The sequence below is a fragment of the Myotis nattereri genome (assembly GCF_964212035.1).
Source record: "Myotis nattereri genome assembly, chromosome: Y".
Taxonomy (NCBI): domain Eukaryota; kingdom Metazoa; phylum Chordata; class Mammalia; order Chiroptera; family Vespertilionidae; genus Myotis; species Myotis nattereri.
The window spans coordinates 20583231-20599036 of record NC_138094.1 but is presented as its reverse complement, the minus strand read 5'-3'; the positions used below and the strand labels follow the sequence as shown (position 1 = coordinate 20599036).

Genomic DNA, 15806 nt, shown 5'->3' with positions numbered 1-15806 from the left:
CAATACAGTGGATTCCCTTTTCATTTTGATGCTGATTTTTTTTTGCTTTGCAGAAGTTTTTTTAGTTCAATGTAGTCTCATTTGTTCCTGTTTCTCAAGAATGTTGAGGCTAGGGGACCCTACCCCCCTCCCTATGTGGGAGTCTGTTCTGTGGTACTCTTTCCCCCTCCCTACTTTGGAGTCTGTACTTGTTCTTTAACAAATCTCCGCCTTTGCTATACCGAAGAAAAAAAAACACAAAAACAAAAACGAATGTTGTGGCTATTTTGGGGTCTTTTTCAGTGTTCTGTATCTCATTTGAATGTTCAGAACATTCAAATTTATATGCAAATATAAATTTTTTGCATATTTCTAGATCTGTGAAATATGCACTTGGCATTTTAATAGTGATTGCATTGAATCTAAGGATTGCTTTGGATAGTAGGCACATTTTAATGATATTAATTCTACCAGTCCATGAACATGGTATATTCTTCTGTTCGTTTATCTCTTTTTTCAGGGTCCTGGGCACTTGCTCAGTGGTGGGGTTGTGTGGGAGAGGTGGGAGGAAGTGAGTATTAGGTTAGGGAGAGATTGAAAGCAAAGCACAGAGCAAGGGAGGCACAAATATACCCAGGTAGCATGAGTCTGCTGCTGGAGGTGCAGTGTTCCCAGTGCAGAAGTAGTGTACTATTTCAGGTCAGTCCGGAAAGAAGGTGTGGACACCACCAGAGCAGAGACAGCAACAGAAATCCAGGTCTTCTTTTCAGGAAATGAAGGGTGCTGCTGATGGTGGTTGCTTGAAGGCAGAGAGACTGATGTCAGGGTGAGCACATTGATTAGGTTATTTCAGCTCAGCTGTCCAGGTAAAAGGTGAGAGGTAGTCTTATTGCAGTATCTGGGGGAGTTAGAGCCTGTAAGCCCTGGTGGATGAGTGAATGTAGTGTAGAAAGGCATGATAAAAAGGGACAGGAATGATAACTTCAGGTCTGAAGCTGATGCTGTGGGATTTCCAAGTGTTGATGGTAGGGAACTGGCCAGAAATGCGGATGAGACTCGGGGAGAGATCTGTGCTAGAGAAAAAGATGTGAGAATGATCAGGGCAGAGGTAATAGCTAAAACTCCAGGAAGGGATCGGCCCAGGGCAAGTGGGAAATGTTGGTAAGATGACTAGGGGGGTTCAGGGGCGGGGTGCTGGTTTTGTACTAATTTTGTACTGTTCTGGGCGGGAGAGGCTCGATTGCTTTTGTGGGAATTAGGGGAAGAGTTATACAACTGCTGTATAAATACAGACTAATGTTTAAGTTAGAATCCTAAATAGAGAGTTACAACTGAGGATAGAGGCAGAAATGCAAGGCTTGCGAAGGGCAGAGTACAGAAGAAGGGGTGAGGAAGATAAGGAAATGTGTTGTGGCAGGAGGACAGTTGAAGTTGTTCATGGCAAGGGTGACTTGTTTTCATCTAAGTAAAGTAAAAGGCAGATGCTGTGCCAGGTGTGGGGCTGGAGGCTGCGAGACCATGAAGATGGATCAGCAGGCCAACACAATCAACTGAGAGTTGAGCTGTCTCCCTGGGCCTCTGCTCTTTATTTTCTGTCTCTTTAGGTGCAGATGAGAAAGAAGTTAGAGAAGAGAGTGAAGAAGAAAGAATATGGAACCTGCTGAAAGAACAGAAGCTGAGAGAAGAAAGAAGGCAGAATGAACAGAAAGCTTTGGAAAGAGAACGGAGAAAACTAGAAAAACTGGATCGAGAAAAGGTATAATAAGCATAGCTCAGTTCTCCATGCTAGTAGGTAACTTTTAAAAAGCTTGCTGCAGGCATCCCAATCCTCTCCTGTGCTTAAGCCCACTGAAAAGGGCTGTACATGGGCATAATAGGAGTCTCATAGGAAAAGGGAGCTTTGCAAGTCTGTGAGCATGCATTCTCATGTTCCTGAAAACACACTCGGAAAGGAGATGGACTCTGCTTTGCTGTAGAACTTCCCTGTGTAAGGGGTTTCAAGGTCAGCTGGCTAGGACCAGAAGAAACTGGGGGAGGTGGCTGCCAATCTGGTGGCTTCCTCAGGCTGCCCTGCCCTCCTCCCTCCTCATTGTCTTTGACTTTCTATGTCCTGATTCTGGTCCCAGGCAGATGGATTACCCTGCTACTTCTCATGCCTGCTGGACCTTACGTAGATTAATCTTCTGTATCATGTTCCTTGAATTCCTGGCTCATTTGATCTGGAACACAGACACTTTAGGCACAGTAATTCCTATTCTTCATTACATGATATATTTGTGCCACTTTGATAGTAGCAACGAATGAAACAGTTTTCTGTCATGCACATGTCACATAAAGAAACAGAGTTATAGTACTATGTGTTTTTAAAATGTATATGTGTATCTCCTATTTTGCTGGTCATCTATTTACAGCAGATTATTGAAGAGTCTTTCAAGACGGAAATGGAGAAAGAATTAGAAGTGAGTGCTCAGGAAATGAAAGACAAATCTGTTTGTGGTGAATATGCTTTAAAGAAATACATGCATATCACCCAAAAGGACCAAGACCTGAAGAAGGTGGATAAGGTACTGATGCTATGGACCAGTGGTCTGTATGTGAGGATGTGAGGGCTTCTGTGGTTTGTTAGAAAACCTTGGGACAGGAGTTGGAGACAAAAGGTAACAGCAGAGGAAATCCAAAATTCAAATGGAGCCTCAAGTCGTATGTATATTACACTTCTGACAAAATGTTATCTCCTTTGCTTGGGCCAAAGAGTGAACAGATCTTGATTGGTAAGGTTTGTAAAATTGGAGCTATCTCATTATTTTCAGAACAAGAATGAAAGTGCTATCAATGAAAAACAAATGGATTGGTACTATCTGAGACATGAATTCTATATAATAAAATCCTAATATGCAAATGGTTGAACCGCAGAATGACCAGTCATTATGATGGGCACTGACCACCAGGGACAGATGCTCAATACAGAAGCTGCATCCTGGTGATCAGTGCGCTCCCATAGGGCTCATGGCTGGCGAGCGCAGCGGTGGTGGTGGGAGCCTCTCCCACCTCTGTAGCATCGCGAAGCGATCAGTGGGACATCCCCCGAGGGCTCCCAGAATGTGAGAGGGTTCTGGCCGGGCTGAGGGACCCCCTGAGTGCACGAATTTCATGCACTGGGCCTCTAATATATTACATAAGTCTAGAATACTATGGCTATTGAGAATGCGCACAGGACAGTTAGAGTGCTTGCTAAATTTCACATCTAAAAGTCAACGTTTTGGACTCAAATTATATTTAGGCAGTCCTCGGGTTACGTTGAACTCGATGTATGTTGTTTTGCGGTTACATCACTATCTCCCATTTACAGTGTTAATAAAAAAAAGTTCCGTCATTTCGACATATGTACATATGTGCTTTGTTTTTTATTATCTGCCACAAGTAAAGGTCAGGAATTGTTATCTTGCTTTAATTTTTTTTTTTTTTACTCTTTCACTTCATTACTGCTGTGTATGTGCTCCATGTGAGTGATGTAGGTGATTCTATAGGTGGGTTCCGACTTAACGGGGAAAATCGCATTATGTCGCGATATAACCCGAGGACCTACTGTATATTTCAAAAAGTTTTCAGCCCAACCAGCATGGCTCAGTGATTGAGTGTTGACCTATGAGTCAGAAGGTCACAGTTTGATTCCTGGTCTGGACACATAACCCAGGTTGCTGGCTCGATCCCCAGTGAGGGACGTACAGGAGGCAGCCAATCAATGATTCTCATTGTTGATGTTTCTATCTCTCCCTCTCCATTCCTCTCTGATATTTTATTTTATTTTATTTTTTATTTTAGTATTTTTTATTGTTTTATTGCTTAAAGTATTATAAAGAGTATTACATATGTTTTTTCCCGCCCTTGACAATCCCCTGGCCTCGCTTACCCCCAGTGTCTTATGTCCATTGGTTATGCTTATATGCATGCATACAAATCCTTCAGTTGATCTCTTGTCACCCCTCTCCAGCCACCCAGCCCTCCCCGGCTTTCCCGCTGTAGTTTGACAGTTTGTTTGAGGCAACTCTGCCTCTGTATCTATTTTTGATCATAAGTTTATAATGGTCTTTATTATCCATAAATGAGTGAGATCATGTGGTATTTTCCTTTCATTGACCGGCTTATTTCACTTAGCATAATGCTCTACAGTTCCATCCATTCTGTTGCAAATGGTAAGAGTTCCTTCTTTTTTACAGCAGCATAGTATTCCATCGTGTAGATGTACCACAGTTTTTTAACCCATTCATCTACTGATGGGCACTTAGGCTGTTTCCAGATCTTACCTATGGTGAATTGTGCTGCTATGAACATAGGAGTGCATATATCCTTTCTGATTGGTGTTTCTGGTTTCTTGGGATATATTCCTAGAAGTGGGATCACAGGGTCAAATGGGAGTTCCATTTGTAGTTTTTTGAGAAACTCCATACTGTCTTCCATAGTGGCTGCCCCAGTCTGCATTCTCACCAGCAGTGCACGAGTGTTCCTTTTTCTCCACATCCACTCCAGCACTTGTGTTTTGTGGATTTGTTGATGATAGCCATTCTGACAGGTGTGAGATGGTACCTCATTGTTGTTTTGATTGGCATCACTCGGATGATTTCAGTGACTTTGAGCATGTTTTCATATGTCTCTTGGCTTTCTGAATGTCCTCTTTTGAAAGGTGTCTATTTAGGTCCTTTGCCAATTTTTTGATTGGATTATCTCCCTTTTATTAAGTTGTATGAGTTCCCTAGTTGGAGATTAAAAACTTATCGGTGATAACATTGGCAAATATGTTCTCCCATGCAGTGGGTTTTCTTGTTGTTTTGTTGATAGTTTCTTTGCTGTGCAGAAGCTTTTTATTTTGATGTAGTCCCATTTGTTTATTTTCTGTTTAGTTTCCAATGCCATAGGAACTGTATCGGTGAAGAAATTGCTTTGGCATATGTCTGAGATTTTGTTGCCTTTGGATTCTTCTAATATTCTAATGGTTTCTGGTCGTATATTTAAGTCCTTTATCCATGTTGAGTTTATTTTTGTGTGTGGTGTAAGTTGGCGGTCTAGTTTCATTTTCTTGCATGTATCTGCCCAATTGTCCCAACACCATTTATTGAAGGGACTATCTGGACTCCATTGTATGTTGTTGCCTCCTTTGTCAAATATTAATTGAGAATATTGGTTCGGGCCCGTTTCTGGGCTGTCTGTCCTATTCCATTGATCTATATGTCTGTTCTTGTGCCAGTACCAGGCAGTTTTGAGAACAGTGGCTTTGTAATACAACTTGATACCTGGTATTGAGATCCCACCTACATTGTTCTTTCTCAGGATCGCTGCAGCTATTTGGGGTCTTTTTTTATTCCAGATGAATTTTTTGAGAGTTCGTTTTAGGTCTGTGAAATATGCCATTGGTATTTTAATGGAAAGTGCCTTGAATTTATACATTTCTTTGGGTATTATGGACATTTTAATGATGTTGATTCTACCAATCCAAGAACATGAATATTTTCTGAATAGAGGTCTTTTACCTCTTTAGTTAAGTTTATTTCTAGGTAGCTTAGTATTTTTTGGTGCGATGGTAAATGGGATTGCTTTTTAAGTCTCTCTTTCGATAAGTTCACTATTGGTGCATAGAAATGCCATAGACTTCTTGGCAGTAATTTTGTATCCTGCTACATTGCCAGATTCATTTATTAAGTCTAATAGTTTTTTGATGGAGTATTTAGGTTTTTTTATGTATAATATCATATCATCTGCAAATAAAGACAGTTTTACTTCTTCTTTTCCAATTTGGATGCCTTTTATTTCTTCTTCTTCTTGTCTAATTGCAGTGGCTAATACTTCCAGTACACTGTCAAACAGGAGTGGTGAGAGTGGGCATCCCGGTCTTGTTCCTGTTCTTAGGGGAAATGGTTTTAGTTTTTGCCCATTGAGTATGCTGTTGGCTGTGGGTTTGTCATATATGGCTTCTATTATGTTGAGGTATGATCCTTCTATTCCTACCTTGCTGAGAGGTTTTATCAAAAATGGGTGTTGAATTTTGTCAAATGCTTTTTCTGTATCAGTTGATATGACTGTGTGTTTTTTTTCTTTCAATTTGTTTATGTGGTATATCATGTTTATTGATTTGCGGATATTGTACCATCCTTGCATCCCTGGGATAAATCCTACTTGTTCATGGTGTATGATCTCTCTTGTGTACTGCTGGATCTGATTTGCCAAGATTTTGTTGAGGATTTTGGCATCTATGTTCATGAGGGATATTGGCCTGTAATTCTCTTTCATTGTGTTGTCTTTACCTGGTTTTGGAATTAGGGTGATGCTGGCTTCATAAAATGAGCTTGGAAGTGTTCCTTCCTCTTTAATTTTTTGTAGTAGTCTGAGGAGGATAGGTTTTAGTTCTTCCTTGAATGTTTGGTAAAACTCCCCTGTGAAGCCGTGTGGTCCTGGGCTTTTGTTAGCTGGAAGCTTTTTGATGACTCTTCAATTTCTTCCATAGTTATTGGCCTGTTGAGATTTTTAGATTCTTCCTGATTGAGTTTTGGAATGTTGTATGTTTCTAGGAATATGTCTTTTTCCTCCAGGTTGTCTAGTTTGTTGGAGTGGAGTTGTCCATAGTATTTTTTAACAATCATTTGTATTTCTCTGGGGTCTGTTGTTATTTCGCCATTATCATTTCTGATTTTGTTTATTTGGGTCCTCTCTCTTTATTTCTTGGTGAGCCTGACTAGAGGTTCAACAATCTTGTTTATCCTTTCAAAGAACAAGCTCTTGGTTTCATTGATTTTCTGTATTGTTTTTTTTTTGTCTCTATGTCATGTATTTCTGCTCTAATCTTTATTATCTCCTTCCTTTTGCTCCTTCTGGGCTTTCCTTGTTGCTCTCTTTCTTATTCTTTGAGAGGTAGTTTTAGATGATTTACTACCATTTTTTCTTGTTTATTGAGATAGACCTGTAGAGCTATAAAGTTCCCTCTCAGGACTGCTTTCATTGTGTGCCATAGGTTTTGGATTGTTGTGTTTTCATTGTCAGTAGTTTCCAGGATGTTTTTAATTTCTTCTTTGATCTCATTGGTAACCCAATCAATATTTAATAACATGCTATTCAGCTCCTAAGTGTTTTTATTTCTAAGTGTTTGAAAATGTTGAGTTGTTTTTATTCTAGTTTATTTCTAGTATTATGCCCTTGTGGTCTGAGGAAATGCTTGGTATGATTTCAATCTTCTTGAATTTGGGGAGACTTTGTTTGTGACCCAGTATGTGGTCTGTTTTTGAATATGTCCGATGAGCACTTGAGAAGAACGTATATTCCGTGGCTTTGGGGTGAAATGTTCTGAAGATGTCAATTAAGTCCATCTGATCTAGTGAGTCATTTAGGATTGCTGTTTCTTTACCATTTTATTTATTTATTTATTTATTTTTGTCTAGAGGATTTATCCAGTGATGTCAGTGGTGTATTAAAGTCCCCTACTATGATTGTATTGTTGTCAGTCTCTCCCTTGATATCTTCCAGGAGGTTTTTTTTTATGTATTTGGGTGCTTCTGTATTGAGTGCATATATGTTTATCAGGGTTAAATCCTCTGTATATTCAATCCTTTAGTATTATGAAGTGGCCTCCCTTATCTCTTATTATGGCCTTCACTTTGAGGTCTATTTTGTCAGATATAAGTATTGCTACCCCAGCTATATTTTCATTTCCAGTTGCCTGAAAGATATTTTTCCATCCCTTCACTTTCAGTCTGTGTGAGTCCCTGATTCTGAGGTCAGTCTCTTGTGGACAGCAAATGTATGGGTCATGTTTTTTTTTTGTTTGTTTGTTTTGTTGTTTTTTTTATCCATTCAGCCACTCGATGTCTTTTGGTTGGAGCATTTAGTCCATTTACCTTTGAAGTTATTATTGAAAGGTACTTGTTTGTAGCCATTTCTATTTTCTCTGTGTGTTTTCTTTCTGAGCTTTTTATTTCTTCTTTTTACACTGATCCCTTTAGCATTTCTTGCATTGCTGGCTTGGTATTGATAAACTCCCTTAGCCTTATTTTGTCTGTGAAGCTTCTTATTTCCCCTTCAATTTTGAATGATAGTCTTGCTGGATAGTGTATTCTTGGATTCATTGCTTTGCTTTGCATCACTGTGTAAATTTCCGTCCATTCTTTTCTGGCCTGATGTGTTTAGTTGAGAAATCATATGATAATCTAATGGGAGATCCCTTGTATGTAATTTTCCGTCTCTCTCTTGCAGCCTTTAAGATTCTCTCTTTGTCCTGAACATTTGCCATGGTAATTATGATGTGTGTTGATGTGGGTCTTTTAAGGTCACCTTGTTTGGGACTCTCTGTGCTTGTATGACTCTTTTTTCTTCCCCACCTCAGGGAAGTTTTCTGATATTAGTTCTTCAAATAGGTTTTCTAAGTCTTGTTCCTCTTTCTGTTGTTCTGGCACCCCTATTATTCGCATGTTGTTTCGTTTCATGTTGTTCCATAGCTCACTTAGGCTCTCCTCCTGTCTTTTAATTTTTTTTCGCCAATTGCAATTCAGTTTGGGAGTTTTGCTTCCCTGTCTTCTAATTCGCTAATTTGGTCCTCTGCTTCTCCTAGTCTACTGTTGAAACTTTCAATGGTGTTTTTTATTGCAGCTATATCACTCTTCATTTCTTCTTGGTTCTTACATAATTTATTGATTTTTTTTATCTGTTTCTTCTTGCTTCTTGCATAAGTTGTTGAGTTTTTCCTTCATCCGGTTTATGCACTCTAAGACCCTTAATCTGAATTCTTTTTCTGTCATGCATGCCTCGGTTTCACTTAGCTGCTTTTCTGGTGAGTCCTCCTTCTCTTTCTTTCGGGGGTTTCTTTGTGTACCCATGTTTGATCTCACCGACATATCTAGATGTTGAGTCATTCAGCGACTGCTCCTTGGGTGGCAGTGGCTCCTCGGGCTGTGGTTGCTCCTCTGGCGGTTATTGTAGCAGCTGCTCCTCAGTTGGCAGCAGCTCCTCTGGTGGGTGCTGTTCACAGTTGTGGTGGCTCCTCTGGCTGGTGGCGGGAGGCTTCACACACAGAATCTGTTCCTGAGACAGAGGATGTGCTGATCACGAAGCTGCTGTTCCTTGGTTGGGGCTGGCTACGCACGCAGCTGCTACTCCTTGACCTGGGGCGGACTGCTCACGTGGCTGCTGAACCTTGATTGGGGGCTGGCTGCATGCTGCTGTTGTTCCTCTGTGGTGGGCTGCTTGTGGGGCTACTGCTCCTAGTATCGGCTGCTGCTCATCAGACAGGTGCAGGCTGTTGTGGCTCTGCTCCTCCGGTGCATGCTGTGTAGAGCTGCCACTCACCAGATGTGGCCGGTCTGCTCATGTGGTTGCTGTTTCTTGGACCGGGTTCGGCTGCCGCTGCTCCTCGAATGGGGCCAGGCCACTTGCAGAACTGCTGCTCCTCGGATGGGCACACAGCTGCTGTTCCTTGGATTGGGCAGGCTGCTTGTGCGGCTGCTGCTGCTTGGACAAGGGCAAGATGCTTGTTCAGCTGCTGCTCCTCGGACAGGTCAGACTGCTCATGTGGTTGCTGCTCTTCGGCTGGGGAAGCGGGCTGCTCACACAGCTGCTGCTCCTTGGATAGGGGCAGGCCACATGAGGCTGCCTCTCTTTGGCTCGACGCAGGCTGCTCACGGGGCTAATGCTCCCTGGACAAGAGTGCACCGCTCACATGTCTTTTGCTCACGTGGTTGAAAAAATAATGTGTACAGAAGTAGGAAATAAAGGAACAAACAACAAAAAAAGGAGAACAAAGAAAGAAGAAAGAATAAAAGCAACAAACAAAAAAAAGGGGGGGGGGGAACAAAAAAGAAAAACAAAAGCTAACAAAATAATAAATAAAATTGAAAAATTGAAATGTCATTCCTTTGGCTGGGTTAAGATCCCAGTTTTCTGGAATGTCTGTGATCTTCTGATATTTTCAAAATCATTTTTTTAAGAGTTTCAGAGAAATCAAAATCTACACTAATAAAAGAGAAAAATGGTAATTGGCGTACGGCACTACCCTTTTCATTGGGTAATCAGGGCTATATGCAAATTAACTGCCAACTGAGATGGCAGTTAACTGCCAACAAGATGGCGGCTAATTTGCATATGTAGGCACATGCAGGGAGGCGAAAGGGAAAGCAGGAAGAAGCTCCCTGCCACTGACAGTGATGGGAAACCCAGGGGGTAGCTAAGAGGTGGGGGGCAGTTCAAAGGCGGCCCTGGGGCCACCTTTGCCCTGCCCCCCAGCCATGATCTGAAAATCAGGCGCCTTTGCCACCCTGGCCAGTGATAGCAGGAAGTAGGGGTGGAGCCAGCGATGGGAGCTGGGCACGGTCGAAACTGGCAGTCCCGAGAGCTAGGGGTCCCTTGCCTGTGCCTAAAGCGGAGCCCATGATCGCGGGGCCGCTGCAGCTGCGGGTCCCTGCTACCCGAGCCGGATGCCTCAGCCAGAGGCGTCCTGCAGGGGCAGGGGCGGAGCCTGCGCGATGGCGGCGCCCCCCGCTGCCACTGCGGGTCCCCGCTGCCCGGGCCGGATGGCTAGGCCAGGGGCGTTAGGCCTGGGCAGGGGCGGAGCCTGCAACCACTGGGAGCTGGGGGTCTCCTGCCCAGGCCTAATGCTTCGGCCAGAGGTGTTAGGCCTGGGCAGGGGCAGAGCGGGGGATCACGGCGCTGCTGCCGCTGCGGGTCCCCGCTGCCCAGGCTGGACGCCTCGGCCAGAGGCATCAGGCCTGGGTGGGGGGCGGAGCCGGGGATTGGGGGGATATGATGGTCCCCTTGCCCAGGCCTGAAGCCTGGGTCAGAGGTGTCAGGCTTGGGCGAGGGGTGGAGCAAGCGATCAGAGGGAGATGGGGGTCCCCTGCCCAGGCATGATTCCTGGGCCAGAGGCCTCAGGCCTGGGCGGGGGTCAGAGCCAGTGATCGTGGGGAGATGGGGGTCCCTTGTCCAAGCCTGACACCTCTGGCGGAGGCGTCAGGCCTGGGCAAGGGGCTGATCAGGCGATCGGAGGGTGATGGGAGTCTACACCTCTGGCCGAGGCATCAGGCCTGGGCAAGGGGCAGAGCCAGCAATCGGAGGGGTCTGGGGGTCCCCTGCCCAGGCCTGACGCCTGGGCCAGAGGCATCAGGCCTGGGCTGGGGGCAGAACCAGTGATGGGGGGAAATGTGGGTCCCCTGCCCAGGCCTGACGCCTCTGTCAGAGGCGTCAGGCCTGGGCAAGGGGCCGATCCTGCGATTGGAGGGTGATGGGGGTCAACGCCTGAGGGCTCCCAGTATGTGAGAGGGGGCAGGCTGGGCTGAGGGACACTACCCCCACACACACACCCGGTGCACGAATTTCATGCACCGGGCCCCTAGTTGTTTAATAAAATTAATACATTAATACACCTCTAATTTCAAAATTATTCTTTCTCCTCTTTTCAGAGCTCAATAAAGAGTGTCAGAGAAGACTCACAAGTGGACAAGCTGCTCCCTAGTGATAAAGATTAAAGGTATGCTTTCCCCAACATTGTGTTCTTATGCAAATCATTCATCACATTGCTGACTTTGTTAGCCCAAGAGCATTGTTCATATGTTGAGGTCTGCCTCTAAGAAACTATTGAATTAATCAAAATTACTGACTGCCAAAAGAATCTTTTACATTTTGAAGTTATGATATGGCTACTGATTAGGAAAGGAATGAGAACATTAGAAAGGTCCCCTAATGAACTGACAAGAATTTAACAAATTTTTAAAATTTTTGTCTTTCTCTAATTTAGTTTCACAGGGCTGTCTCATGAAGAACCAGATGACTTCTGGTAACCACCTGTGTTGCCCAGCTTTTTTCTCATGTAACACAATGTAATAAATACAATTCTCAATAAAAAATGTTTGTTTAATACAGGGTGGTTTCTTTTTCATCATTTAATTTGGTACTCTAGTGTATAAAATTAAAAATAATCAGAATTCCTCATACTTAGACCTTTCATTACACTAGAATGAGCTGTTACGTGTTTTTTTCCTCATCTTTGTGTTAGATATTTCTTTGAAAATCATGTTATTGGTCAAATTTCCGGACTGCATTTTGGTCGTTTCTTCTGTGTTCCTTGCTCTCCAGAGTTGGGCTATTGCCTGTCAAACCAGAGGCCATCTTCCCCAGCACCATCCTTCTGATTTGTCCCTCAAAATAAAGACAAAGGTTTTTCATTCTAGGTGCCAGAAACAGCATAGTACACTGGGCTTTATTTCTGACATCTTTGTCTTGAGAATGAACCCAAACCCTGAGAAGAAAAGGTAACAGTTACTGAGCACTTACTGTGTGTCAGGTATTCTTTAAACTTGTACCTGTATTAACTCACTTAATGCTCATATCAGCCATATGAAGTGTGACTGCCTGCATTTTATAGATTAGGGAACGTGGGACACAGAGGTTAGAGACTTGACCAAGGTCTTGTGACCATCCAGTTGTGCAGCCAGGACCCAGGTGTCTAGACCAGCATCGCTGCCTCTAGCCTGGGCTGTGCTGGAGCTGCTTCTATGGAATACATCCCAGGACTGGGAATGGCTCAGCCCCTAGAAGCTCTTCCAGAATGGCCTTTAGAAAATGCACTTCACCCAAATCCAGCCTAACACAGGAAGGATTTATCTGGTCAGTCCTTCCATGAAAATCCTGGAGTGGATCATCTTCCTTTACAAATACAAGCTAAGCTGAATTGTTTTTGCCATTAATACTTGTCTAGCCCTTGAGTTCTACAACAAAATGATAAGGCTTTTTAGTGTTATTCTTTAGGCTTTAAGAAATTTATCTTTGAAGTATTTTTAATCCTTGACAATATGTTTTTCATTTCTTAGTTTTTTTAATTTTAGAGACGGGGACAGAGAGAGACATCAGTTTGGTTGCCTCCCCTACGTGCCTGACCAGGGATCAAATCTGCAACCTGGGTATGTGCCCTGACAAGAAATCAAACCTGTGACCTTTTGGTGCACTCCAACCAAGTGAGCCACACCAGCCAGGGCTATTGAAGAATATTTTGGAAAGTAATTGAAAGAATTTAAGCACTATTTTTTTTTGTCACAATTAGCATAAGCAAAACATTTACTCATGTTGCCACCAAGAATTTGACATCTCTTGCAACAGCTCTTAGATAACATTATTTTTCTTCCAGCTTTATTGAGATAAAATTGACAGAAGATTGTGAGTTTAAGGTAAGGTATATAATGTGTTCATTTGGCACACTACTGCAGAATGTTTGCCACCATGGAATTCAATGACACCTGCATCATGTCATATAATTATCAAATATTTGTGGTGAGAACATTTAAGACCTACTCTCATCAATATTCAATTATACAACATAGCATTATAACTATAGTTACTATAACACATAATAGATTTCCCAATCTTACTCATTCCCTAACAGGGAGTATATGCTTTTTGGCCAACATCTCTTTTTGCCCACTACTCAGCCTCTGGTAAACCCTTACTTCAGTCTCTGTTTATATGAGTTCTTTTTAAGATTCCACATATAGAGATTTAGCATTTGTCTCTGTAATTTATTCACTTAGCATACGAATCATCCGTGTTGTTGCATATGCGAGGATTTCCATGTCTTCTCATGGCTGTGTTTCTAGGAATTTATCCAGGATGTTCAATTGTTGGCCTATAATTGTTCATAGTAGTCTCTTACACACACCCACACATATTTTTCTCCATTCATCCCTTATAGACACTAGGCACTTAGGTTGTTTCTATATCTTGGCTATTGTGATTAATGCTGCATTATATCTGCTAACATTGGAGTGCAGAGTCTTCAGTATTCTGTTCTCATTTTCTTTTGATAATACCCAGAGGTGGAATTGCTGATCATATGGTAGTTCTATTTTAAATATTTTGAGGGACCTCCATATTGTTTTTCATAGTGGTTGGACCAATTTACATTCTTACCAAGAGTGCACAAGGGTTCCCCTTTTCTCCATATTATCACCAACATTTGTCTTCTTTATGATAGCCAACCTAAATGTGTGAGGTTATAGCTCATTGTGGTTTTGATTTTGCATTTCCCTGATGAGTGATTTTGAACACATTTTCATGTACCTGTTAGCGATTTGTATGTTTTCATTGGAAAAACGTCTTCAATTCTGCCTATTTTTTGGATTAATTGTTTTTTGTTTGTTTTGGCTTAGGTGCATTTTATTGGTTTTCTGTCAGAATCCTTCTACAAAAGGGCAAAGTTAAAATCCAAGTCCCTAATAAGGCAGTGAGAACCCTCCCCTTTACCCAGAGCCCTCCACCCTTCTCATGTTCATGGAGGTGGAGAGGGGGCTAATTCCATCCCACTTAGTGGGCTCCGTTAACGTCATAGGTAACATACAAGTTTTACATTTGTCACAGACGTGTTAGAAACCCCAAAAGGGGAAAGACCTTCCCCCTAACTCACCCTGCCCCTCAACCCCACCCCTCACACGTTGGTCCTGGCTGCAGGAGCCTGTCGTTAAGAACTGGTGCCATCCAGCAGGAGTTCTAACCCCAAGAAGGCCGCGGCCAGGTTATAATCCAGGAACATCCGTCCTCCAGCAGCACTGCGGAGCCCAGCACCATCTCACTCCCGGAGGCCGGCTATGTGCAATCTGGGCCAGGGAGAAGCCGAGGATGGGCAGGGAGAAGCCGAGGATGGGGCCGTGTCCGGGAGCTGGTGCAGGTAAATGCAGTCAGACTTGAAGGGGCAGCGGTCATTCCCCCGCGCAAAGTACCAGCATCGGATCTGGCTGGTCCGAGCCTTGAAGTTCCTGATGATTTGCACCTTCTCTGCCCCCCTCACTCACCCAGAATTTGTGGGGGATGATGTAGCTGGAATAGACACGGCACTGGGGACAGGCCTTGATGACATTCAGCGGGAAGTGCTGGCGGCTCATCCGCCAGGTGCTCAGGCAGCCCAGGCAGTGGGCTTGTGTGCAGTTGGGCAGGATGCCGAAGATCCGCTTGCCCTCCGGCTTGTCCCACACCTTGTCCATGCAGATGCCACACACGACATCGCGGCTGTCTTGCTCCCTCGCAAGGTCCGTGCTCTGAAGTGGGGCCCAGAGCCCCTGGGCAGGGTCTGACTTAGGCCGAGACTTCTGGGAGTAGCCGTGATCTCCATCAGGTGATGTCAGCCACCAAGCTCCTCATTCCGGCTGGCCAGCCCCTCGAGGCCAGGCTCCGTGTCCCAGATGGCCTCAGCCTCGGCCTCAGCCCCTCCCCAACCCACAGCCACTGTGGGCAAGTAGGTGGGCTCGGAGCCCCTGCGGGTCAGCCCCAGCGGGAGTCCTGGCTGGGTGACAAGCGGCTAGGAATGGCGGCGGCCCCCACTGCAAGTGGCCCGGGGGCTGCGGGTGCTGATAGCTGCAGCAGTCTCCATGGAAGCAGAATCCTCGCTGAAGTACCTGCAGTCCTGGGACGCCTTCCTGTCTTGAGTAAAATGGCAGCTGGATCCCGAGTGATGGGCCCGTCAGGTAAAGGTCCTGAATGGCCACTGGGAGTGGGGTCTGTCCTCCTCACCATGGCTGCCGCCACCGCCACCGCCATCCAGCCCTGCAGGGTCCATGCCAGCTGTAGCTCCTAGTGCCTGGATTGTTTTTAATGTGTTTTGCTGTTGAGTTGTATGAAAGGGACAGAATATATACTTTGGATATTAACCTCTTATCATATAATAGTAGATGAATTGTGAATACTTCCTCCCATCCTATCTAGTTTGCCTTTTTATTTTGTTGATGATTTTCTTTGCTGTGCAGAAGCTTACTTTGATGTAGTCCCACTTATCTGTTTTGGCTTTGTTAGCTTTGCTTTTGGTCTTAACCCCCCCC

At 44.0% G+C, this 15806-nt stretch overlaps 1 protein-coding gene across 1 annotated transcript in view; it reads left to right on the top strand.

The window, feature by feature from the left end:
- The window catches only part of LOC308512370 (centriole and centriolar satellite protein OFD1-like), a gene marked incomplete at both ends in the record, with an annotated part of 134089 nt that extends 122615 nt beyond the window's left edge, over positions 1-11474 (top strand). Inside the window, 3 exon segments of the mRNA XM_081082139.1 lie at positions 1584-1735; positions 2391-2543; positions 11409-11474. Coding sequence (XP_080938265.1) covers positions 1584-1735; positions 2391-2543; positions 11409-11474 — 371 coding nt within the window.
- Between the last annotated feature and the right edge of the window lie 4332 nt (positions 11475-15806).